The sequence below is a fragment of the Rhinopithecus roxellana genome, chromosome 12 (genome assembly GCF_007565055.1).
Source record: "Rhinopithecus roxellana isolate Shanxi Qingling chromosome 12, ASM756505v1, whole genome shotgun sequence".
In the NCBI taxonomy this organism is placed as follows: Eukaryota; Metazoa; Chordata; class Mammalia; order Primates; family Cercopithecidae; genus Rhinopithecus; species Rhinopithecus roxellana.
The window spans coordinates 100,372,767-100,399,916 of NC_044560.1; the positions used below are offsets into that span (position 1 = coordinate 100,372,767).

The window sequence follows — 27,150 nt, forward strand, 5'->3', positions numbered from 1 at the left end:
CTCAAACATTCGACCCACCTTGGCCTCCCAAAGTGCTGGGATTACAGGCATGAGACACCTCATCTGGCCCAGAGCCATCTTTTCAAAGCACAAAGCTGGTAGTGTCCCCTTGCATGTCCGTGGACCCCCACGTGCATCCCCTCACACCCCCACGTACCCCAGACCCTTTTGAATTGGGTCTCTTCCATGGTTTCTCACCACCTGCATGGCCTGCCAGCCCTGGCCCCTGCTGACTGCTCTCCAGCTACTCTGCTGTTCTTTTATTTCCTCAACTCTGTGGTGTTCCTTCCTGCCACTGGACCTAGTGTACACGCTACTCTACCTCCCCACTGCCTAATGTCTCTTATATGTAGGCATGTGAAACGTGGTGAAGTTGTGGGGTTTGACTCTTTTTTTTGAGACAGGATCTTGCTCTGCCACCCAGGCTGGAGTACAGTGGTGTGATCATAACTCACTGCAGCCTCTACCTCCTGGGCTTGAACCATCCTCCCACCTCGGCCTCCCGCAGTGTTGGGATTACAGACATGAACCACTACATCCTTATATGTTCAAATATATCTGAAAAGAACCATACCCAGTTGATAACCATGGTTACCTCTGGAGAGGAGAAGGTTTCGAGGGATTATGTTCATGGGTGAATTTTGATTTATCTGTGTCATTAAAATTTTTGACAGCAGCCGGGCGCGGTGGCTCAAGCCTGTATTCCCAGCACTTTGGGAGGCTAAGACGGGCGGATCACGAGGTCAGGAGATCGAGACCATCCTGGCTAACACAGTGAAACCCCGTCTCTACTAAAAAAAATACAAAATACTAGCCAGGCAAGGTGGTGGGTGCCTGTAGTCCCAGCTACTCGGGAGGCTGAGGCAGGAGAATGGCATGAACCCAGGAGGCGGAGCTTGCAGTGAGCTGAGATCCGGCCACTGCACTCCAGCCTGGGCGACAGAGCCAGACTCCATCTCAAAAAAAAAAAAAAAAAAATTTGACAGCAAGAATGTGTTCATGTCATGTGAATTTTCTTTCTGTAGAGACTGGAATAGGGCCAGGCACAGTGGCTCAGGCCTATGATCCCAGCACTTGAGGAGGCTAAAGCAGGAGGATTGCTTGAGCTCAGGAGTTTGAGACCAGCCTGGGCAACACAGGGAGACCCTGTTTCTACAAAAATTTAAAAAATTAGCCAGCATAATGGCACGCACCTGTAGTCCCGGCTACTCTGGAGGCTGAGGCAGGAAGATCACTTGAGCCCAGCAGCTGGAGGCTGAGGCAGGAAGATTGCTTGAGCCTGGCAGCCGGAGGCTGATGCAGGAAGATAATTTGAGCCTGGCAGCTGGATGCTGAGGCAGGAAGATCACTTGAGCCTGGCAGCTGGAGGCTGAGGCAGGAAGATCATTTGCACCCAGCAGCTGGAGGCTGAGGCAAGAAGACTGCTTGAGCCCGACAGGTCGAGGCTGCGGTGCAGTTTCCACCACTGCACTCTAGCCTGGGTGACAGAGTGAGACCCTGTATAAAAAAAAAAAAAAACTGGGATAGTACCCAGCATGACACCTTGTACACAGTAGGAGTACGCCCAGTATTGAAGCCCTTTGCTGTTATTTTATGTGTACCCCCCTCACCCTTATAGGTAATAGAAATGAGGAGGGTGAGGACTCTGGAAATCTTGTTGAGAAATGATAACTAAGAAAACGGGACACAAAATAGATTCACAGAACCAAGTGAACTGCGTGTACATTAAATGTACATTAAATACCAATGTGAATTTGGGATGCTGTAAATTGTAAGTTTAATCTTTATCGGATTCTTTTTCTGAAAAGTTGATGACTAAGATAAAATAGCATGATTTCCTTTGGGAAAATTGAATTGCCCTTGAAAAACTTTTTATTGTGATCATTTTTAACGTGTACAAAAGTAGAGAGACAAGTAAAATGAACTCCCACCTATCCATCTATGCATCTCCCCGCTTCTATAGCTGTCAACAATTTTCTTTCTTTTTTTTTTTTTTTTGAGACGGAGTCTCGCTCTGTCGCCCAGGCTGGAGTGCAATGGCCGGATCTCAGCTCACTACAAGCTCCGCCTCCCAGGTTTACGCCATTCTCCTGCCTCAGCCTCCTGAGTAGCTGGGACTACAGGCGCCTGCCACCTCGCCTGGCTAGTTTTGTTTTTTTGTATTTTTTAGTAGAGACAGGGTTTCGCCGTGTTAGCCAGGATGGTCTCGATCTCCTGACCTCGTGATCCACCCGTCTCGGCCTCCCAAAGTGCTGGGATTACAGGCTTGAGCCACCACGCCTGGCCAATTTTTTATTTTTTTGAGGCAGGGTCACTCTCTGTCACCCAGGCTGGAGTGCGGTGGTGTGATCTCAGCTCACTGTAACCTCTGCCTCACAGGCTCGAATGATTCTCCTGCCTCACCCTCCTGAGTAGCTGGGACTACAGGTGCGTTCCACCACACCTGGCTAATTTGGTATTTTTTGTAGAGACGGGGTTTTGCTCTGTTGCCCAGGCTGGTCTCAAACTCCTGGGTTCAACCAATCCGCCTGCCTCGGCCTCCCAAAGTGCTGGAGGCCCACACAGGCATGTGCCAGTGTGGCCAGCCAGCTGTCAACCTTTTGCCATTCTATTTCATGTAACTCCCTGCTCCTGCAATTTTATTTTGTGAAGAATTTAAGGAGGGTATAGAAGACTCCATTAAATATGAAAGCAGTCAGGGCTGAGGTAACATTGTGGGATACCAAATCAAGACTATTGTAAAGGTGTTATTAAAAAATTTTTTTCTTGTTGTATCACTTTAAATATTTGCTTATTGGAAACTGGTTCAGCGCCGGCCATGTGTCAGAGATGATAGAGCCACAGGCCTTTCCCCTCGCATCCCAGCTGCAGAGGAAGAGGTGCAGATTGCAAATCTGCAAATGTGGGGTGCTAAGGTGGGTAGTAGAGGTTGTTGTCTGCCAGTTAGGGAAGGTGGTAGGGGGAGGAGGGTTCATCAGGCTGAACTCAGAAGGACAGGGTAGGATCCAAGTAGGAGAGCAGTCCAGGCTGCTCAGCCTCCCAAGTAGCTGGGACTGCAGGTGCGTTCCACCACACCTGGCTAATTTGGTATTTTTTGTAGAGATGGGGTTTTGCTCTGTTGCCCAGACTGGTCTCAAACTCCTGGTGTCCAAGTAGGTGTCCAAGTAGGAGAGCAGTCCAGGCTGCCCCTGAATGTTTGACTGAAAGCAGTTTGGTTAAAAACAGCTGATCAAGATGACTTTGGCCAAAAATGAGCTCTTCAGTGATGAGTTGTTTAAGTATTGGTATTTTGAATACATCAGGAAGTAGATTTGTTTGTTTATTTATTTATTTATTTAGAGATGATGTCTTGCTCTGCTGCCCAGACTAGAGTGTCATGGTACAGTCTTGGCTCACTGTAATCTCTGCCTCCCAAGCTCAAGAGTTTCTCCTGCCTCAGCCTCCCAAGTAGCTAGGATTACAGGCAAGCACCACCACACCCAGCTAATTTTTGTGTTTTTAGTAGAGATGGGGTTTTACCATGTTGGCCAGGCTAGTCTCAAACTCCTGACCTCAAGTGATCCGCCCACCTCAGCCTCCCAGAGTGCTGGGACTACAGGCGTGAGCCACCGCATCCAACCAAGAAGTAGATTTAGAATCTTGTATGTATCTCTAGCATTTTCTTCTGTTGTCTGAATTCTGTAGGGTTCTTTCCCCTGTTTTTCGCATGTGTTTCTAGTTTATTTTCAGCCAGTTATTTCTGCTCTGCAAATTAATAGTAGAAAGTTAAAAGCAACTCAGGGTCAGGCACAGTGGCTCACGCCTGTAATCCAAAGGAAGCCAAGGTGGGTGGATCATCTGAGGTCAGGAGTTCAAGACCAGACTGGCCAACATGGGGGAACCCCGTCTCTACTAAAAATACAAAAATTAGCTGGGCATTGTGGTCCATGCCTGTAATCCCAGCTAATTGGGAGGCTGAGGCAGGAGAATCGTTTGAACCTAGGAGGCAGAGGTTGCAGTGAGCCGAGATTGCACCGCTGTACTCCACCTGAGGGACAGAGTGAGACTCCGTCTCAAAAAACAGCAACTCGATGTCCAACTTTTCACAACATGAATGTGTACAGGCAAACTGGGGTGTAAGATCACCTGCTTCCTAGGGTGCCTGGATTACAGATGTATGGAAGATGAGTAACTGGGTGAGATTTATTTTTCTCTCTATCGTTGAGACAGTTTGCTTCAAAGAAAAACTATTTTTCTGACAGGTTGGATGCTGCATTTAGGGAGGGTGGCCCATCCAGGGTGTGGTCAGCAAGATGTGTGGACAGTGGTGGGGAGGGGTGTTGGAAGGAGAGGAGGAGCCCGGCATGGGAAGATGTGTGGAAAGTGGCGGAAAGGGGTGTTGGAAGGAGAGGAGGAGCCCAGCATGGGAAGGGCTTGGAGACACTGAAGAGTTTGGCTTTGGTTCTGCAGCCACGTGAGCTACGGATGTGCTCAGGAATGGGTATGGGAGAGAGATGACAATTTAGAGTCAGGTCCCTGCCTGGCTCTGGGACCCATTTGCCCTGTGACCCTATGAATTTTATCCCTCTCCCAGGCCTTGTCGAGCTCCTCTGTGGAAGGTGAATTTCTATGATTGTACTTTTCTGAGTTGTCATATTTCATTATCTACTTTAAAAGTTTCTCTGTCTTTTGTTTTTCATCAGATGGTAAATACTCTGTTCTGAATTTAAAGGTAAGATCATTTTTTAAAAAACTGATTTTCTCAATGGAGTTTTCATCATAAATTTTCAACAACTTTGGTGATTTTGGGGTAAAAAATAAATCTTCCCTTAAGAGTTCTTTCCTGTTGAATATTTCTTTTAAATGCTTGTTTTCTTCTTCTTCTTTTTTTTTTTTTTTTGAGAAGGAGCTCTCACTGTCGCCCAGGCTGGAGTGCAGTGGTGCAATCTCAGCTCACTGTGGACTCCGCCTTCCAGGCTCAAGTGATCCTCCCACCTCAGTCTCCCGAGTAACTGGGATCACAGACGTATGCCACCACACCCAGCTAATTTTTTGCATTTTTGGTAAAGACAGGGTTTCCCCATGTTGCCCAGGCTGATCTCAAACTCCTGAGCTCAAGTGATCCGCTCACCTCGACCTCCCAAAGTGCTGGGATTACAGGTGTGAGCCACTGTGCCTGCACTTAAATACTTTTAAAACATGAGGAAATTGATATTTTCCATAGTTTAATGATGAAAGTAATGTATTAAAGTGTTAGAAATATTTTATAATTAAAATGAATGTATAATGAATACACAATTTTATCTTTTGTAAAAATTATTTTTTGAGACAGGATCTCCCTCCGTGACCGGGACTGGAGTGCAGTAGTGTGATCATAGCTCACTGTAGCCTCAGTCTCCTGGGATCAAGTGATCCTTTTGCCTCAGTCTCCTGAGTAGCTGGGACTACAGGCACATGCCACCACTCCTGGCTAATTAAAAAAAATTTTATTTAGAGTTGGCTTCTTGTTATGTTCCCCAGGATGGTCTCAAGCTCTTGGGCTCAAGCCATCCTCCTGCCTTGGCCTCCCAAAGGCACTGGGATTGCAGGCATGATGTGATGTGCCTAGCCTGAGATTTTTTTGTTTGAAATGAAGTCTTGCTCTGTCACCCAGGCTGGAGTGCAGTGGCGCAGTCTTGGCTCACTTCAACCTTCTCCTCCTGGATTCAAGTGATTCTCCTGCCTCAGCCTCCCAAGTAGCTAGGATCACAGGTGCATGCCACCACGCCCAGCTAATTTTTTTTTTTTTTTTTTTTTTTTTTAAAACAGAGTCCTGCTCTGTCACCAAGGCTGGAATGCAGTGGCGTAATCTCGGCTCACTGCAAGCTCCGCCTCCCAGGTTCATGCCATTTTCCCGTCTCAGCCTCCCGAGTAGCTGGGACTACAGGCGCCCGCCACCATGCCTGGCTAATTTTTTTTTTTTTTTTTGTATTTTTAGTAGAGATGGGGTTTCACCGTGTTAGCCAAAATGGTCTCGATCTCCTGACCTCGTGATCCACCCACCTCACCCTCCCAAAGTGCTGGGATTACAGGCGTGAGCCACCGCGCCTGGCCAATTTTTGTATTTTTAATGGAGATGGGATTTCACCATGTTGGCCATTCTGGTCTCGGACTCCTAACCTCAGGTGATCCCACCTGCCTCGGGCTCCTAAAGTGCTGGGATTACAGGTGTGAGCCACCGCGCCTGGCCTGGCCTGACAATTTTAATAACTAATTTGCAAACATGGAAATAGTTCTAATATAAATTTTTCATTGTGCGATGTCATGGGAACTTAAAAATTAAACATTTCTCTGGAGAGTTAATTTATAACCTTGTCTACTTTGTCAGCAGAAATTAGAAGCTTAATATCATACCAGCATGTAAGCAAAAATTAACAAAAGTTCACAGCCTTCCCTTTCCTCTGGGTTTAGGGTTGCGAAGCAATATCTTGTTAATGTTCCTTTCTCAGCATTTTGCAAATGTGCTTCCCTGCAGTTGGTGGGGTCCTTTTTGCCCATCCCAATGAGAAGAGGCCTGGATGGAGTTTTCTGAGGGCATCTCCGCTCAGCACTTGCAGCCCTACCTAGCACATGCTTTTAAACGTGAGCCCACAGCCCACTACTCACGGGATCTACCTGTAAAGACAGTCACTGAACTCAGCACAGAAAGGCAGGAAGAAAGCTCAGGAAGGACTTCCTTTATAGCCTCAGAGAGCACACCAGAGGGGAAGACATTTAAGGTCTAAGATTCAGGTATAAGAAACTATAATCCCAGCATATTGGGAGGCCAAGGTAGGAGGATCCCTTGAGCCGAAGAGCTCAAGGCCAACCTAGGCAACATAAATGAGACCCCATCTCTACAAAAAAAAAAAAAAAAATTAGCTCTGATGGCCCATGTGTAATCCCAGCTACTTGGGAGGCTGAGGTAGGAGGATTGCATGAGCCTAGGAGTTGGAGGCTGCAATGAGCTGTGATCACACCAGTGCACCCCAGCCTGGGTGACAGAGTAAGACCCTGTCTTAAAAAAGGAAAAAAAGAAATAGTAGATATTAAAGTTTTGAAAGCTAAAACAAAGAACAAGAGTCAAAATGAAGGAAATAAAGCATGCTTATATACCTGCTGTCTAATGACCTAGCTGCCTGTGTCCACTTTATAAAATACTAATGCTCTGCACTTACGTTCCTTCTTTCCTAGGATGAAAAACCTCCATTATGTGAGAAACCTCCACCCTCCCCAGGTATTTGCCTTTTGAATTATATTATGATTGAAAAGCTTGTTGTTTTGAAGAATATCCAGATTAATTTTATCTGAAAATAAAGATTATGTTTTCTTTTTCTTGTATTAGTTGTTGAACTTTCACCCTTGCCTCAAAAGAGAGGGTGCAAACACTGGGTAGTGGACATGTGTCCATACAGGATGTGCTTGGATCCTGGGAGGGTGGGGGTTGGACCTGGGGGGACGTGGACCTGTGGGATATGCTGGGATCCTGGGGGAAGGGAGGTGGACCTATGGGATGTAATGGGATCCTGGGGGTGGAAGGAGGACCTGTGGGATGTAATGGGATCCCGGTGGGAGGAGTGGACCCATGATGTACTGGGATCCATGCTGGGCAGGCAGGTGCAGTTATGGGCTCTGCTCTGAGGCTGAAGGCAGAGGGAGAGGTCCAGTGATGTTTTATGGGTTACACCCCACTGAACGGTTTGGGGAGCTTCAGTGGCTTCCAAAATGGAAGTTATAATTTCTGCTGTTAGGTCCCACATTGTTATAAGATCTTTGGGGTGTCGCTTTTCTGGCCAGAAATGTCTATGGTGCCAGTGTGCCTTTGCCTGAGTTCTTGTCCTGCATCCAGGAAGAATGAGGTAAGCAGACAAGTGGAGGGTGAGCAAGACGAAGAGGAGCTTTACTGACTGTTAGGACAGTTCAGAGGAGACCCACAGTGGGTAGCTTCTCTATAGGCAGATCGTCCCGTCAAGTGTTCAGCTCTCAGCAGAGAGGAGGCCCTGGAGTCTGTGGCTCCTCTCTGAAGGCAGGTCATTCGACTGTCTCTGCAGCTCTCAGCAAAAAGGAAGCCCTGGAGAGGGTTGTTCTCTGCAGCTGGTTATTCTGACCAGCTCCTAGCAGAGAGGAGGCCCTGGAGTAGGTTGTTCCTCTCTGCTGCTGGTCCTCTGATGTCTCCAGCTATCAGCAGAGAGGGTAACTCCTTTCTGCAGCTGGTCATCCCATCTGCTCTGCTCTGGCTAAGCCCAGGGCTTTTATGGGCCTCAGAAGGGAGGGAGTGAGCACCATTTGGTCCATAGGTGGCCATGGGTTGGCCTGGAAAAGGCACCACAAGTTCCTACTATGGTCCCACGGGATGGGCAACTCGGTTCCCAGCCTTCAGGCCCTCCCCAACCTGAAGGTGGGGACTCACCGTGGACCTGCCCGCTTCTGCCCAGGAGCCTGTCTGCCTCCTGCTGCCCAGTTCATGGCACCCAGGCTGTTTGCACCAAGGGGCACCTGCAGGCCAGTACAGAGCCACCCTCACCTCCCCTCCCCCTGTCTTTCCCTCCTGTGCTCATGGGTGCCCAAAATCTGGAGGGGGCTGAGGCGGCAGGGTGCTGTCGTGTCAGTGCTGCCCTGAGTGTGCACACTCCCGGCCAGGCTGTGACAGTGCCCAGGCTTGGCCTCAACCCCGCTCCAACCCCACTCTGAGACTGGAGCAGGCGTCGGGAGCAGGGAGAGGCCAGGCAGCCAGAGCAAACACCCGTGAGCCTGCGGGGACACGGGAGCCTTCCCAGGCCCCAGAGGGTGCAGACTGCAGAGACACCCAGGTCCCGCACCTGGGAGGGCGACTGTAGCAGCACCCCGGGAGCTCCTGCCCTGCCAACTCAGAAGGGGCGGTGAAGTCAGGCAGTGGGATCAGGCACTTCTTAGCCTATGGGGGCTGGGGGGGAGCCTTCTTGGGCCCCCACGAACACAGATTCTCGGGTCTGCAGCTGGACTTGGGCAACTGCTGCAGCATCCAGGGAGGGGGGGCTCCTGCCTGCTCCATGGAGCAAGAGGCTTGGGCCACGCCTCCCTGCTCTAGATAGTCTGTGCGGCGGCCACTCTAGATGGGCCGCTGCTGCCATCAGTGTCACTGCTCTGAAAATCCTGTTTTAAGTCTCCTCCATGTCAGATTGACTTTATTTGCACCCTTTCAATCTCAGCATTTTCAGTGCTGTATTCTGGGCGATTGCTGGGGCTCTAACTTCTGCGCCGTGCATTCCTTCTTCGTGATGTGTATCCTGCGGCTCAGCCCGTCCTTTCAGTTTATGCTGTTGATCAAATGTTAACATCCATGATTTCTGTAAGACACTGACTACGTCTCTCTGAAAGTCATAACTGTGCGCATGCAGTCTTAGGGTTTGTGTTGCAGCCCCTTCTCCTCTCTCACTTGCCATTGATGCTTCTCTGGCTCTGCTGTTTGATGCCTGTTGGGGTCCCTGAGATTCCCTGTGGCCGGCATGGGGATGCTACCTCTGTTTACTGCACCCTGCCTGGAGAGAGAGAGCCAGCAGGCTGCCAGGCTGTACTGACTGCTGCCTCCAGCGACTGATGGGGATGGGCAGGATGTGAGGCCAGCTGGGATCAGTAGGGACCCCTCTTCCTCCTGGCTTTCTCCAGCCTTCTGGCCTGCCCTGCCTCTCTGCCCTCAGGGCCTGTGTGTTCTGCCTGAGGAGGGGCACACATTTCTGCTGTTGCTGCCTGGGTCAGGTGGGTTAACCCCTTGCTATTCCCACTGTGGTTATCTAACTCGACAGCTCATCAGCTGTTTCAAGCTGCTGCTTTTTAAGTATAATTTTATTTATTGATTGCTTTTTGTAGAGATAGGGTCTTGCTATGTTGCTCAGGCTGGTCTCGAACTCCTGGCCTCAACCAGTCTTCCTACCTCAGCTTCCCAAAGTGCTGGGATTGCAGATGTGAGCCACCAGGCCTAACTTCATTGGCTCTTTCTAGGCCACTTTGTGTCTCCACTCCTACCAGGGCAAGGCATATCCCTGGAGCCACCCCCCATTTTCTAGCTGCCCTGTCTTGGCACATTTCAGGCTGTGGCATCCATCTTCAGTCTCATCTCAACTGTTTTCTCTCTGGGATTTCTCAGGGTTCCCTTGTTTCCATGCAGCTGTGGAGTTTCCCATTTCTGAGCCTCACCTTTCACATGTTAGGGATTGGATGTGTGTGTGTCAGGGGTTGGGCCAGGTTCTCTGGAGCCACCAGCCATCCTGCCTTGCCTGTGTGGGAAACTGCTTCTGCCTCTCCCTCACGTGGGAGGTATGCTGGCCAGGGGCCCATGGGAGCCTCACCTCCTGTGACCTCTCGGAGCACATCTCCCCGTGGAACAGCGCTGGTTTCCACCCTATTTTCTTGCTGTTCCTTCTTAAGGTCCTATGTGACCTCTGTTTTCTCCTCACCCTGGTGCCTTCAGGTGCTGCCCACAGGCCAGCAACTCATCAGTCTCCCCAGCAGAGGCTGCCTGTGGGATTCCGGGCCTGTGTCCCAACCCGAGCCTGCCTCCCCTCGTCTTCCGTCCCCACCTGCTCTTCACAGTGTGCTCCTCATCTGGGGGAGCATCTGCCAGACACAGACCTGGGCGGTCATCCTGGGTCTGCTTCTCTCTCACTGCCTGCACCCAGTCAGCTACCAGCCCCTAAGTCCTGCTCTCATGTGTCACTTTCTTTCTGTCCCTACTCTAGTGCTGCCCCTTGGCTGTTGGGCTGGGCCTCATCCTAACCTGCCTTCTTCCCTGCTGGCCTGAGGAATTCACCCGAGAGCAGAGCCTCTTCCTTCTCACACCTCTGCCTGAAAGCCCTGCTGGCTCCTGCTGCCCTGCACGATGAACCTACCATGCCACATCACAGTCGGCATGGCCTTCTGCAGCTCTGGCCTCCCTCTCTAGCCTCCCCTCAGTACTTCTCTTCCTCCCACCCACTGTGACCTCACCAGGCCACTTACTCTTTCCTGTACAAGCCACTCCCTTCCCAGGGACCAAAGAACATGGCACCAGGCCTGATGTGGTTTTTGGAACAAAGTCAGGTGATTTTGATATAACGTTGTCAACATCAATTAACATTTTACAACTTGTCCCCTGAACCTTTTCAGATATAACTGGTAGAGCACGTCAAAGATATACAGAAATAACCAGAGAAAAGTTTGAGGTATTAAAAGAAGAAAATATGCACCTAAACAATACGAATCAAAGCCTTACCCTTAAACTAAACACAGTGAAACAAGCAATGAAAGAACTACAGTTAAAACTTAAGGAAATGGAAAAAGAGAAGAGAAAACTCAAAGAGGCTGAGAAGGCGTCGTCACAGGAAGGTAGGGACGGACAGTGCCTTTATTAGAGGAACGAGCAGGACTTCATTGAGAGTTAATATTTTATGTCATGATATTTGTGTTGGTAATTTATGCTGTAATATTTCAGGTTTTTTTGTTAATATCCTTACGTTTGTTGAGATTTGATTTCATCTGCTATGTCATTATTACTCTAAAGAAATTCCTCAGATTGGAAAGAAGCTGAATTTACAAAAATAAAACAAAGAAATTCCAATACTTCTTTTGGAACTTGATGCTTAGCTTACGTATATTTCACTTCAGTTTTTATCTGCAAGAGAAGCATATAAAAGCTCCTCGTTTACCATAGACTTATCAATGATTATATTTTCCTTGCTAATTTGATAGGTTAAAAAAAGAAATAATATTTTAATTTGTATTTCTTTTATTATTGATGAACCTGAATATTTTTTCATATCTTTGCATGTCATTTTCTTTTTCTTTCGTGAAGCTGTCCACTTTATTTGTTTTTTAGAGACGGCATCGGCATCCCACTCTTTTCACCCAGGTTGGACTACAGTGGGGTGATCAGAGCTCACTATAACCTTGAACTCCTGGGCTCAAGTGATCCTCCCACCTCAGCCTCCTGAATAGCTGGGACTAAAGGTGAACGCCATCATGCCTGGCTAAGCTTTTTTTTTTTTTTTTTTTTAAATAGCAATGAGGCCTCATTGTGTTGACCAGGCTGGTCTCAAACTCCTGACCTCAAGGATTTTTCCTCCTTAGCTGCTCAAAGGGCTGGGTTTATAGGTATGAGCCACTATGCATGGCCAAGTTGCCCACTTTACATTGAGCCACTTGACTTCTTTTTATTGATTTGCAGGAACTCCTTACATATGAAAGATTTTATCCCTTTGTCATAGGTGTAATATTTTCTTAGTTTGTTGATAATTGGGCTAAATCTATAAAATGTTTTTCTTTTATGACTTACACCCTTGGCATTAAGTCATTTTTAACTCTAAAGTTATATAAATATTCACCAATATTTTCTCTATACCTTTTTCTATTTATTTAAAACTAATAATATAGCTTTAAGTAAGGTGGTATCAGTTTTTTTCATATAGACCCTGCATAATTCTTATCTTAGACACATTTATTTTTAGATACTGTATATTATTTGTGCTGTTACCTTGTGGGATCTATTTTCTGTTTTGTTTTCTTTCTTTTTTTTTTTTTTTTTTTTTTTTTTTGAGACGGAGTCTTGCTCTGTCGCCCGGGCTAGAGTGCAGTGGCCGGATCTCAGCTCACTGCAAGCTCCACCTCCCGGGTTTACGCCATTCTCCTGCCTCAGCCTCCGGAGTAGCTGGGACTACAGGCGCCCGCCACCTCGCCCGGCTAGTTTTTTGTATTTTTAGTAGAGACGGGGTTTCACCGTGTTAGCCAGGATGGTCTCGATCTCCTGACCTCATGATCCGCCCGTCTCGGCCTCCCAAAGTGCTGGGATTACAGGCTTGAGCCACCGCACCCGGCCTTCTGTTTTGTTTTCTAATAGGACATTGCTTTTATGTGGGAAGGTTATTAGCTGTAATATATTTTCCATGTATTCTATATGATTTTTCAAAGCACATATTTTTATGTCATCTGAAACATGACTATTCCTTTCCAACTTGAAACTTTTATTTTACTTTATCATACATGCAAAAACTTCCACAAACTTCCAATATAATATTAACTATTCAGTTTTTAAAATGTTGTAACTTTTATTCATTCACACACACACACAGACACACACACACACACACAGAGTTCATTGCCTCTGAGAGTGAAAGAGGGAGGAAAAGCAAATGATTTGCAATTTAAATAAAATCTGGATAAATCTGACATTATTTCTTATAGTATAATATTAAATTTTTTTTCCGTAGTTGCTGCACCTGAATTACTTTATCTGCGAAAACAAGCTCAAGAACTGGTGGATGAAAATGATGAATTGAAAATGACTGTCCATCGTTTGAATGTAGAACTCAGTCGATATCAGACAAAATTCAGGCATTTGTCCAAGGAAGAGGTAATGTTTCCAATTGTGAAAATCAGCTTTTTGGATTTTTTAGCCTTTACTGTTGAATTGATTTTCAATCTTGAGAGGTTCTTATTTATTATAATTTGATGTAAGAAAAGCTCTGTCCAAGGCACAATGTTTCTAAGAACAATTCTGCTTTTTGCCTTCTTCCCTCCCTTCTTCCCCATAATAAAGGCAATAAAGACTGTAAAACATTGAGACAATACAGAAGCATACAAAGTAAAAGAGGCCGGACGAGGTGGCTCGTGCCTGTAATCCTAGCACTTTCAGAGGCTGAGGCTGGAGAATTTTTTGAGCTCTGGAGTTTGAGACCAGCCTGCGCGACATAGCGAGACCTAGTCTCTACAAATAAAAGATTTTTAAAACTTAGCCGAGCTTGGTGGCGCATGCCTGTAGCCACTCAGGAGGCTGAGAAAAGAGGATCTCTTGAGCATGGGAGGTCGAGGGTGCAGTGGGCTGAGATCACGCCACTGCACTCTAGCCTGGGTGACAGAGCAAGACCCTGTCTCGAAAATTAAAAAAAAAAAATAATAACAAAAGTAAAAGAATGAAAGTCTGTGTCGGCTGCTCCCTTCTCAGTCATGTTCCTGGAAGTTGCAGCTGTTGTCAGTGCATGAACTTGGAAAGGAAAGCAGAGTTTCAGTTCTAAGAATAGTTGCAGAGTCCAGCTCCACACACTCTCACTGAGCAGGTCACTGCATGAGATGCTGGGAGGAGTGCCAGATGAACCAGTGCTCAGGTCCTTACTCTTACAGAGCTTGGGGCTATGAGGATGTGAGCAACACTGTGGATACAGGAGAGGGAGGCACTACTGGCTGGGCTCTTGCTGGGGTAGAGGGTGTGGGAGGCACACGGTGTTCTCCTGCAGCTCCTGGGAGTTCAGGCCTCATGGGCTTCTGAGTTGCTTTTTCAAGGAGGGCTTACATTTCTCTTATCTTTATTTTTTTTTTTTAGTAACAGCTTTGAGATATAATTCACGTAGCATCCAATTCATACCCATTTAAAAAGTGTACCATTTAGTGGTTTTTATTGTAGTCACAGAATTATGCAACCATCACCACAATCAATTTTAGAGCACTTTTGTTAAATCAAGAAATGTCAGCTGAGCATGGTAGCTCACATCTGTAATCCCAGCACTTTGGGAGGCTGAGGTGGGCGAATCATTTGAAATCAGGCATTCGAGACCAGCCTGACCAACGTGGTGAAACTCCATCTATACTAGAAATACAAAAAAATTAGCCAGACGTGGTCATGTGCGCCTGTAATTCCAGCTACTTGGGAGGCTGAGGCAGGAGAATCACTTGAACCTGGGAGGCAGAGGTTGCAGTGAGCCGAGATCATGCCTCTGCACTCCAGCCTGGGTGACAAAGAGAGTGAGACTCCATCTCAAAAAAAAAAAAAAAAAAAGTGTCATACCTGTTGGGAATCACTCCCTACATTCCCCTGCTGCCCACTTCCTCCAACTCAGCCCCTGGTAGCCACTAATCTATTTTATGTCTCTATTAATTTGCCAGTTCTGAACATTTCATAGAAATGAAATTATACAAGACATGACTTTGTGTGACTGACTTCTTTCACTTAACATAATACTAACTTTTAAACAAAAACAAATAAAGTTGTTGGGGTCCTATAATTCAAAACCTGCTTGCTAGGTCAGGGCCTTCTGCAGGACTGTGGGGCAGGTAGACAGGCCCAGGGACAGCCTCCTCCCAAGTTATCTTCTGCCCCGTGCAGATGCCACGTTCTCCATGACAGTCTTCCCTAATCAACCCAGCCAGAAGTGATTGATCTCTGTCTCTCTCTTTTTTTTTTCAGACACAGTCTCTGTTGCCCAGGCTGGAGTGCAGCAGCATGATCTCAGCTCACTGCCACCTCTACCTCCTGGGTTCAAGTGATTCTTGTTTCTCAGCCTCCTGAGTGGCTGGGATTACAGGCGTGTTCCACCGCGCCCAGCTAATTTTTGTATTTTTAGTAGAGATGGAGTTTCACCATGTTGGCCAGGTTGGTCTCGAACTCCTGACCTCAAACGATCCACCCTCCCCAGCCTCCCAAAGTGCTGGAATTACAGGCATGAGCCACCATGCCTGGCCCTCTGTCTCTTTTAAACAACTGCAGACTTTTGTTTGTAATCACTTTTAAGGCACTTGTAGCATTCTACCGTATATTATTTTTGTATATCATGTTCATTTGTGTTAGTGGTATTTATTTCTGTTACTAGGTTGTATAATCCTTGAAAACAAGGGTTGCGTTGCAGTGTCCATAATGATTTAGCGAGTTGCCAACGTTTGCAGAGTGAGTGAGTAATTACCTAGATACTAAGGTGTTCACATTGGAAAGCTTTTGTGAAATAAATAATTATTTTGTACAGGCCATTGATTCTGTACCAGATTTTCCCTCCTGCTGTAAACAAATAGAAAACCAGACAGAATATGTAATGCAAATGTTTAGAGATATCAAACAGCAGGCAGTACCGGCCTATGACCCTCAAGAGCAGCAGGATAAATAGATGAGCCTATGATCTGCTTTCTGTGAGGAGGCAGTCTCAGATCACAGAGCAGGGAGGAAGGGCTGGAATTGAGCCCTTCCCTGAGTTCAGCAGAGATGAGAGTCTGGGGAAGCTGAGGAGACTAGAATTTGTACGGCAAGAGTACCAGAAAGAAGGGAGTCCTGGAGAGAAAGAGCTACTTATATAAATCTGCATGGGGCTCCTTGGAGTCTTGTGGAATACCACCCTGCACATGTGTGGGATGAGACTCCAAGAGACTGGGCAGAAAATAAGAACAGGGAGCTGTGAGCTGCATGGTTCCCAGAGCTCACACAGCACTGGGAACCTTCAAGTTCTGCCCAGCCGCAATGGAGAGACCTTGCATTGAGTCAAGAGCACAGGAGGGCTATGCCCGAGAGGTACGGCTCAAAGAGCTTTTTAGGAAAGGTTACTACAGACCTACCATGACCAGGGTGAAAAAACAAGCCTCAGAAGTATGAAGGTGATCCACACAACTTAGGAGCTGAAAGAAAGAGAGAGAGAGAGAGAGAGGAGGGAGGAAGGAAGGAAGGGAGGAAGGAAAAGAAACCAGTACTCATTAAAGGAAGATAACAAAATCCAGACACTCAACAATGTGACATTAAAAAGTTCCATATCCAATGAAAACAGTCACTAGATATGTTCCAGATTTTAAAAGACTAAAAAGGGCTGGAGGCCAGGTGCAGTGACTCACACCTATAATCCCAGCACTTTGGGAGGCTGAGGCGGGCAGATCACTTGAGGTCAGGAGTTCAAGACAAGCCTGGCCAATGTGGTGAAACCCTGCTTCTACTAAAAATACAAAAATTAGCCAAGTGTGGTGGTGCACACACCTGTAGTCCCAGCTACTCGGGGAGGCTAAGGCATGAGAATCTCTTGAACCTGGGAGGCAGAGGTTACAGTGAGCCGAGATCATACCGCTGTACTCCAGCCTATGCGACAGAGTGAGACTCTGTCTCAAAAAAACAAAAAACAAAACAAAACAAAAAGGGCCAGGTGTGCTGGCTCATACTTGCAGTCCCAACACTGTGGGAAGCTGAGGCAGGAGGATCACTTCAGCCCAGGAGTTCAAGAGAAGCCTGGGCAACATGGTGAAACCCCATTTCTACAAAAAATACAAAAATTAGCCAGGTATGGTGGCGTGCGCCTGTAGTCTGAGCTGCTCAGGAGGCTAAGGTAGGAGGATTGCTTGAGCCCAGGAGGCAGAAGTTGCAGTGAGCCGTGATCTCACCACTGCACTCCAGTCTGGGTGATGGAATGAGACCCTGTCCAAAAAAAAAAAAAAAAAAAAAGGACATAAAAGACTTGACAGCTAAATGCAACATGTGACCCTGAACTGGATCCTTGATCAGAAAAGAACATTAGTGGGAAAATAGATGAAATTTGAAGATAACTTATAGGTTAGGTTAGAAAATAGTATTATAGGCTACTCTAGGCACACTGCCTATGGGGTACCCCTGCTCTGCAAGGAGCAGTAATATATATACATATATATGTGTATATATATATGAAAATAGCATTGTTATCAGTGTTGATTTCCTGATTTTCATGACAGTACTGTGGTTAAGTATATTAATGTTTTTGTTTTTAGGAAATACAAGTATTTAGAGGAAAAGGGGCATTATATCTGCAACTTACTCTCAAACATTTCAGAAAAAATATTTCTCTCATGTATACATACATACATAGAGATAGATAGATAGATGGAAGGGTATATGGGAGAGTGGGTGGGTGGGTGGATGGATGGATGGATGGATGGATGGATGGATGGATGGATGGATGGATGGATTGGTGGACAGGTGGGTGGGTAGGCAGATGGATAGACAGATAAATGCATAGATGGGCAATGCCCAGTCTAGATTAAGAATATCTAAGACTTGAAATTTCAGAGGAAGTGTGGTTTAACTTGTCTTCAATATTTGTTTTGTTCTTAGAGCTTAAATATTGAAGGCCTCCCATCCAAGGGCCCTATACCACCCTGGTTGGTAAGTGGAAGTTATTTAATTTCAGGCCCGTATTTTCAGGCTATATTTGCATAGCTATTAAAAACCATTTCAGGCCAGGCGCGGTGGCTCATTTCTGTAATCCCAGCACTTTGGTAGGCTGAGGCGGGTGGATCGCTTGAGGTCAAGGGTTCAAGACCAGCCTGGCCAACATGGTGAAACCCTGTCTCTACTAAAAATACAAAAATTAGCCCAGCATGATGGTGCATGCCTATAGTCCCAGCTACCTGGGAGGCTGAGGCAGGAGAATCACTTGAATCCGGGAGGTGGAGGTTGCAGTGAGCTGAGATCACGCCACTGCACTCCAGCCTGGGCGGCAGAGTGGGAATGGCTTCGGGCAACGGAGCTCATTCTAACCGCAGGAGGCCAAGCCTGTACGGGTGTTGTAGATGCCTTCTATGCCCCCTGCATTCCTCTGGGTTCCTCATTTAAGTGTCCGTATAGATCCCTGAAATTGGAAGGATCCAGCAAAAGAAATGTTGGTTGTTCTGGGATCCTGAGCTAGGAGGGTCTTTAAAAAACACTAACAACAACAACCAAAGAAACCATTTCAAAAAAGTGTAACTTCTTGCCATTTAAAAATTTGCTGGTTGTGTTTAGATGTAAGAAATATGTTAACCTTCTTATTTTTTTTCTTTTTTTTTTTTTGAGACAGAGTCTCGCTCTGTCGCCCAGGCTGGAGTGCAGTGGTACAATCTCGGCTCACTACAAGCTCTGCCTCCCAGGTTCACGCCATTCTCCTGGCTCAGCCTCATGAGTAGCTGGGACTACAGGCGCCTGCCACCACGCCCGGCTAATGTTTTGTATTTTTAGTAGAGACGGGTTTTCACCGTGTTAGTCAGGATGGTCTCGATCTCCTGACCTCGTGATCCACCACCTCGGCCTCCCAAAGTGCTAGAATTACAGTCATGAGCCCCCGTGGCTGGCCTATATTAACCTTCTTTTACTGTCTATCTTCAGTTGGATGTAAAGTACCTGTCACCATTGTTGCTGGCTTATGAAGATATAATGAAAGAGAAGGACGAGCTCAATGCCACCCTCAAGGTAGGCTGGCAAATGTCTCAGAAGAGACTAGATTTATAAAATATAGGACTGCTTCAAATTTTATAGAAACATTTTGAATGTAGATATTCCCAGCATATGATAGATAATCAAATGTTTATTAGAGGACAGAAAAGAGGAAGGAAGGAGTGTGGCAGGGTGGGATGGAGGGAGGGAGGGAAAGAAGGAAGAGGGGAGGAAGTAAGGGAGTGATTGGCAGAGCAGGAGGGGTGGATAGGGAGTGAGGGGAGAATTATGGAGGGTCAGAGCAGTGCTGCATGAGAAGCCATGGCTTTCTGGACAGCCAGCCCATATGGGCTGATATCTGGGGATGCAGGGAAGACAGCAGTGGGGAAGCGCTTCTTTCTGGTACTCTGCAACTGCACACACCACCATTAGAAGGGCCATTTGTGCTGGGCACGGTGACTCACGCCTGTAATCTCAGCACTTTGGGAAGCCAAGGTGGGTGGATCACATGAGGTCAGGAGATCAAGACCATCCTGGCCAACATGGTGAAATCCTGTCTCTATTAAAAATACAAAAATTAGCTGATGTGGTGGCACGTGCCTGTAATCCCAGCTCTTCGGGAGGCTGAGGCAGGAGAATGGCTTGAACCGGGGAGTTGGAGGTTGCAGTGAGCTGGCATTGCATCACTGCACTCCAGCCTGGTGACGGGGTGAGATTCCGTCTCAAAAACAAAACAAAACAAAACAAAAAAGAAGGGCTATTTGGGCACACATGGGAAGGAAAGGCTGGAGATGTTTTAGACAAACTTAGATGCTTCTTAATTCTAGGATGAGCTGACCCTAGGGAAGTCCGATTGCTGAGCTGTTGGAAATGGAGAAGAAGTGAGGTTTTTATCCATTTCTGCCTTGTCCCCCGCCGTTTTGTGGGAATGGCTTTGGGCAGTGGAGCTCATTCTAACCGCAGGAGGCCAAGCCTGTGCGGGTGTTGGAGAGGCTTTCTGTGCCTCCTGCATTCCTCTAGGTTCCTCATTTAAGTGTCCATATAGATCCCTGAAATTGGAAGGATCTAGTGAAAGAAATGTTGGTTGTTCTAGGATCCTGAGCTGGGAGGGTCCTTTAAGAGGCTCCCAGCTTGTTTCTCGTCAGTGATGCTGTCCCGTGTCCATATCCCATGGAAAGGAATTTTAATCCTTTTCATTTAGACTTAGTGTTGGATGCTTAATTTTCTAAAAGCATGAATGAATCTTGTACTAATTGAGTATATAACAGTCCTAATAACTAATAATATTATTATTTAGGTGCTCCTTCTAAATCAGGGTCAGCACACACTTTCTGTAAAGGGCAAGTTAATAAGTACTTTAGGCTTTGGAGGCCATGCAGTTTCTGTTTGCACCTGCTGAGCCCTGCTGTTGCACCATGAAAGCAGCTGAGGATAACATGTAAATAATGGGCGAGGCCATGTTCCAATAAAACTTTATAAAAACAGCCAGCTGGTTTGCACACTTTAGTTTGCCTGACCCCTGTTCCAAAAAAGAGCCACATGGACTGCCAGCAGAGAGTGAGTGTGTCTGGGTGGAGGGATGAGAGGAGAAGTTACTTGGTAGTGCTGCTTTAAGTTAAAAGGGTGTAAGCATAAACATCTGACAGCTGGCAGTAGACTATTTTAGAGGCACATCAGAGTAAATATTGGCACCTCAGATTCTCACCAAAGGACAGTGTAGGACACAGAAACTGGGAAAGGCCTGATGGCGGAGGCTCAGCTGAAGTGTCACACACGCAGACTGTTGGGAGCTGAAACAGACATAGACTGTTAGGCATCAAAACTGGCCCAGCGACAGACCTCGTGTTGCGGCTAATGGCCAATTAAGCTCTGCAGATTGATGATGCTAGTAAGACACTTTCTCATGGTTGTTATGGACAAAACTAATAGCCTTGGCTGGATGTGGTGGCTCATGCCTGTAATCCCAGCATTTTGGGAGGCTGAGGCAAGAAGATTGCTTGAGCCTAGGAGTTCAAGAGCAGCCTTGAGTAACATGGCGAAACCTTGTCTATACACAAAATACAAAAATTAGCCAGGTGTGGTGTCACAGGTACTTGGTAAGCTGAGGTGGGAAGATCACCTGAGCCTAGGAGGTTGAGACTGCAGTGAGCCATGATTGCACTACTGCACTCTAGCCTGGGCGACAGAGCAAGACCCTGTCTCAAAAAAAAAAAAAAAAAAAAAATGAAGAGCTTCCTTCAACTCCCACACTAACCCCTTCCCCACCAAATCTAGCTTTAATTAAGGATGAAAAGGTCTTATTTTTTGTATTAAAAACCTCCAATTTATTATCCTGCATCTTTAAACAAAGGAAAAATGTCAGTGTTGATGGGCATCTCTGCCTTTTCTATCAGTATTCAGCAGTTAGAGAACAATGTTAGCAAATTGGGAATCCAATATTGAAAGCCCAGGTTCTTTGCCTCTTGTACTTGGCCTTGCATTTGGTCCTAGTGCTTTCTCACTAGACGGTAGGCTCCCTGAGAGCAGGCACCACCTGTGCTGGTACCGAGAGTTGAAGGCTGGCCTATTGTGAGACCTTGCTAAATGGCTGTTACCATTTGATTTTAGCCACCGCAGCAGCACCAGAACTGAGAAATATAGATGCGTGGGTATGTGTGTGTTATAATTTACATGCATTTTATTTCAGGAGGAAATGAGAATGTTTAGGATGCGAGTCCAAGAAGTGGTGAAAGAAAATGAAGAATTGCACCAAGAGTTAAATAAGAGTAGTGCTGTTACCAGTGAGGAATGGCAAGTGGCATTGTGTTTCTGCTCTTTTGCTAACTTAAAACAAATGATAATAAAATATGTTATAAAATTATCAAATACATAATTACATTCTTAACTAAAATATTTTAAGGGAGAGTTTCTAAGAAATTAATAAAGTGAATAAAACCCTAATAAATTATTCTAAACTTATATTTTAAAGATGACTTTTAAAATTCTAAGTAGGTTCTCAAACCTGAAATATAGTTGCTTTCTGCTTTTATTTTCTGAGGTGGTATTTTTCTAGGGTGATTTTTCCATCTCAGACCTGGAGGGTCTCGTCCCTTTTTAGGCCCCAACGATGGCTCCCAGGGTTTGAGAACAGAAAGCTCAAAATGGCCTCCCAAAACAGAAAGCTCATGAGGCTTGCATGACCAGCTCCCATCTGCCCTGCCCTGGCAGATTCCCTGACAACTGAGGTTGCCCCACTTCCAACCTGTCCTTCCTCCGAAAGCCCTTCTGCACTCCTCACCCTCTAGGGTCCTACTGGAATGGCGCTTGTCTATAGTGCTGCCTTCAGGAGAGGCCATTATTGCTCCCTTGTCCCCTCTCCCCTCCCCTCCCCTCTCCTTTCTTTTCTTTTCTTTTCAAGACAGAGTCTCGCTATGTTGCCCAGGCTGGAGTGCAGTGGCGTGATCTCGGCTCACTGCAACATCTGCCTCCTGGATTCAAGCGATTCTCCTGCCTCAGCCTCCTGAGTAACTGGGATTACAAGCACCCACCACCATGCCCAGCTAATTTTTGTATTTTTAGTAGAGGTGGGGTTTCACCATGTTGGCCAGGCTGGTCTCGAACTCCTGACCTCATGTGATCTGCCTGCCTTGGCCTCCCAAAATGCTGGGATTATAGGCATGAGCCATCGTGCCCGGCGTCTCTGTTTCTTAAGTTGTTTTAGAGTTAGGGTCTCCCTCTGTCACCCAGGCTGGAGTGCAGTGGCTCCATCATAGCTTACTGCAGCCTCAACCTCCTGGGCTCAAGCCATCCTCCCACCTCAACCTCCCACCTCAACCTCCCAAGTAGCTGGGACTACAGGTGTGCCCTACCATGCCCAGCCATTTTTAAAATTTTTCATAGAGACAGAGTCTCGCTATGTTACCCAAGCTGATCTCAAACTCTTGGGCTTCAGTGATCCTCCCGTCTTGGCCTCCCAAAGTGCTGGCATTGCAGGCATGAGCCACTGCACCCGGTCCCTTGTCTCCAGTTCTGATGTACCCTTAAACACATGCCCTGTCCCAGTACCTGCCACACTGTGCCTGCCTATCCTGTCTGCCTCCACATCTGCCTCCATCTTCTCCTTTGTGAACTCCTCAAGGGCAGGAACCAGTGTCCTACTCATTTTTGTGTGTGGCCCTGCATCTAGCACAGCAACAGCAAATGCCTGTTAACTGAATTAGAGAAAGTATATGTCTTGAAAAGCCTAAAAGCAATATCTAGACAGGACTAAGAAAACAAAAATTACTCACTTTGAGTAGGTATGTTATATTTAGTGTTTTCAAATGCCTTAACATCACTGGAAAAAAATGAAGTATTTTCTATATGTGATGTTTAGAAATCTGGAATTGAGTCAACCGCACTCTTATCAGTGGCTCTCCCTGATTTTGTAGTCACTGATGCATCAGGTGGGACTGGCCCAGGCAACTCCTGGGTCTTGGTGCTCTGTGACCTCCCTGGCTGAGCTTGGATTTTCTTCCGTCAGGGTTCCTAGTATGTCTCCCCTCGTACCCTCCTTGAACAGTACCTGGAAAGCAGCTTAGCCAGGCTGGGGCTCAAGAGACCTCATCAGATTCTGGAACCCCAGATTCCTTCCCTAGCCTTGTATATAGCCACAAATCCAACTTGTCTGCATTTCCTTAAAACAAAATCAATGAAACACAGGAAAGAAAGGCAGGCCCTGCTTTCAAATGCTTTCAAGGGGCTCAAGAGACCTTGTCAGATTCTGGAACCCCGTGTTCCTTCCTTAGCCTTGTATATAGCCACAAATCCAACTTGTCTGCATTTCCTTAAAATAAAATCAATGAAACAAAGGAAAGAAAGGCAGGCCTTGCTTTCAAATCCACAGCCCCGCAGTGTTCCCCAATCCTGTGTTTGTTGGGATTCGAAATCTGCCCCTTTCTCTAGCATGATGGCCCACACCAGCGTGGGGAGAGCATCAGGCTTGCTCAGGGCCTCCCTGAGCAATTCTTTGAATTCACTGCCCTCAAGCTGCAGGAGGGTCTCTGGGCTCTGGAGCATCACACTTGGTGGGCAGAGCTCCTTGCTGCTCTCAGTACCTACACACATGCACGGCTGCTAAACCTGCACGCAGCACTTGGTACACAGACTTCACACTTCAGCAGAAGCTTTCTTTCTTTTTTTTTTTTTTTTGAGACAAAGTCTTGCTCTGCTGTCCAGGCTGGAGTGCAGTAGCGTGATCTCGACTCACTGCAACCTCCACCTCCCAGGTTCAAGTGATTCTCCTGCCTCAGCCTCCCAAGTACCTGGGATTACAGGCGCCCACCACCATGCCTGGCTAATTTTTTTTTTTTTTTTTTTTTTTTTTTTTTTTTTTTTTTTTTTTTTGAGACGGAGTCTTGCTCTGTCACCCAGGCTGGAGTGCAGTGGCCGGATCTCAGCTCACTGCAAGCTCCGCCTCCCAGGTTTACGCCATTCTCCTGCCTCAGCCTCCCGAGTAGCTGGGACTACAGGCGCCCGCCACCTCGCCCGGCTAGTTTTTTGTATTTTTTAGTAGAGACGGGGTTTCACGGTGTTAGCCAGGATGGTCTCGATCTCCTGACCTCGTGATCCGCCCGTCTCGGCCTCCCAAAGTGCTGGGATTACAGGCTTGAGCCACCGCGCCCGGCCCCTGGCTAATTTTTTTTTTTATTTTTAGTAGAGATGAGGTTTCACCACGTTGGACAGGCTAGTCTCCAACTCCTGACCTCAGGTGATCCACCTGCCTCAGCCTCCCAAAGTGCTGGGATTATAGGCATGAACCACCACACCTGGCCCAGCAGATGCTTTCTGCTTGGTTGCCAGTAATTTCTCAATGAACTTCTGGGCTGCAAGTAAAGTTTGTGTATTTCTTTTCCTAACTTCCCCTGAATCACTGGCTAACCTCAGGCTTAATGGGTCTGTTTCTTTCTCTATAAAATAAAAGGGAGGCTGGACGCAGTGGCTCATGCCTATAATCCCAGCACTTTGGGAGGTTGAGGCGGGAGGATCAGTTGAGGCCAAGAGTTTGAGACCAGTGTGGCCAACATGGTGAAACTGCTTCTCTACTAAAAATATAAAAATTAGCCAGGCGTAGTGGCACATGCCTATAATCCCAGCTACTCGGGAGGCTGAGGCGGGAGAATCACTTGAACCCAGGAGGCGGAGGCTGCAGTGAGCCTAGATCTTGCCACTGCACTCCAGCCTGGGCAACAGAGTGAGACCCTGTCTCAAATAATAATAAAATAAATAAATAAAACAAAATAAGAGGGAGTGTTGAACCAAATCTGAGATTTTGAACTTTTTTTAGGAATGGGGGATCAATCCCTTTCATTTTAAAAAGAAATGGCTCAGGCTCAGTGGTTCACCCCTGTAATCCTAATCCTTTGGGAGGCTGAGATGGGAGGAGCACTTGGGGCCAGGAGTTCACGGCTGCAGTGAGCTATGATCACACCACTGTGCACCAGCCTAGGCGACAGAACAAGACCTTGTCTCAAAAACAAAACAAAAGCAAAAACAAAACAATTAAAAATTAGCTGGGCATGATGGCATGCACCTGTAGTCCTAGCTAGTCAGAAGGCTGAGGCAGGAGGATCTGTTAAGTCCAGGAATTCAAGGCCACAGTGACCTCTGATGGTGCCACTGTACTCCTGTCCTGCCTGGGTGACAGAGCAAGACCTTGTGTCTAAAAAATAAAAAATAAAATGAATGCAGGGAGGGAGAAAGGAAGGAATGAACAAATGAATGAATGAACAAATAAAGAAAAAGTCTTGTAAATTAGTCCAAAACGCAGCCGGGCACAGTGGCTCACGCCTGTGATCCCAGCATTTTGGGAGGCCGAGGCGGGTGGATCACCTGAGGTCAGAAGTTTGAGACCAGGCTGGCCAACATGGAGAAAACCTGTCTCTACCAAAAAATACGAATACAAAAATTAGCTTGGTGTGGTGATGCATGCCTGTAATCCCAGATACTCAGGAAGCTGAGGTGGAGGTTGCAGTGCGCCAAGATCTTACCACTGCACTCCAGCCTGGGCAACAGAATGAGACCCTATCTCTCAATAAATAAATAAGTAAATAAATAAATAAATAAGTCTAAAACATAAAACAGACCATCGTGGAGCTGCCCAGTTTGTGGCGGGAATGAGGAGGCTAACACAGACCAGTTTTGGGTGAGGCCCTCCTGACAGCATGGCAGCCCACTCCATGGGTGCTGGTAGCAGGCAAGAGACACCCCCACAGTGCCCAGGAGCCAGTCACTGCATAGCCACGGTTGGGGCCACACCATTGTTACAGCCTGACTCCTTTCATCTTGTCTGTTTCCTTCCTCCTCCTTACCTTTAGGGTTTCAAGTGGAAAATCAAGATTGTTTACTGCTTTAGTAAGTAAACTTACCACCCAGTGTACTTTGGGTGGTCAACACTTCACTAGATGATTTCTAAAGTCCCTTCAGCTCATTCTAATCAGAATTTGTGATCTTGAGGACTGAGCTGGGCTGGAGTTTACATTGCACTGGAAGGAGAGGATTTGCTTGTGCTTGAGAGGAAGGCTGGGGCAGATTCATACAGTTCTAAGAAACCATTTCAAAGCCTGCTAACAGTCTTTTTTTTTTTTTTTTTGCAGATATGCTACTGATTACAAAGGAGTATTTTAAAATTAAAATGGGAACTCACTAAATTCTTTAAATATGTTCCGTATGGGCTTAGGAATAATATAGTGGGTGGCAGGACTAGAGGTTTATACATATGAAACTTCATCAGCCATTTAGTGACTATTCAAGCTGGGTACTGTGCACATGGCACAGTCTCCTACTCTATCCTCTTTACTTCTGTACATGTTTGAAATTCTACATCTGAAAGCATTTCTGAAGTAGTCGGTAATTCAGACTCGCGGCTGTCCTTCCCCAGCTGACTGCAAATGGCAGGATTTGCTGCTGTGTTAATATGTTTAACATAGAGACATGGCTTGATATTCATTACCTATAATGCACCCATTGCTTCCTTTTAGATTCCAGAGTGTTTCTGTAACCATTCAGCACCTGAATCACAGTATTTCATCTTGTAAATCAATTGCAGGCGTCAGTTTCAGACTCAAGCAAAACTGGTTTTAGAGGAAAACAAGTTGTTGCTGGAGCAGTTGGAGATTCAGCAAAGGAAAGCCAAGGACAGCCACCAGGAGCACCTCCAAGAAGGTGAGGTCCTTCCAGCGAGGTCTGGCCATGCAGTGATGTCACTATTGTCATTTTACCCTTCTATC

General features: G+C 46.6%; 1 protein-coding gene across 2 annotated transcripts in view; it reads left to right on the top strand.

Moving 5' to 3' along the window:
* The window catches only part of CEP89 (centrosomal protein 89), a 98,495-nt gene that overhangs the window by 30,284 nt on the left and 41,061 nt on the right, over nucleotides 1-27,150 (top strand). Inside the window, exons 6-13 of one of the 2 annotated variants that reach the window (XM_010367005.2) lie at nucleotides 4,683-4,711; nucleotides 7,192-7,234; nucleotides 11,119-11,337; nucleotides 13,215-13,357; nucleotides 17,828-17,878; nucleotides 18,857-18,940; nucleotides 21,591-21,694; nucleotides 26,970-27,085. In XM_010367005.2, the coding sequence (XP_010365307.1) occupies nucleotides 4,683-4,711; nucleotides 7,192-7,234; nucleotides 11,119-11,337; nucleotides 13,215-13,357; nucleotides 17,828-17,878; nucleotides 18,857-18,940; nucleotides 21,591-21,694; nucleotides 26,970-27,085 (789 nt within the window). The remainder of the gene's footprint in view (nucleotides 1-4,682; nucleotides 4,712-7,191; nucleotides 7,235-11,118; nucleotides 11,338-13,214; nucleotides 13,358-17,827; nucleotides 17,879-18,856; nucleotides 18,941-21,590; nucleotides 21,695-26,969; nucleotides 27,086-27,150) is intronic. The other variant, XM_030942834.1, reaches the window with a different exon arrangement.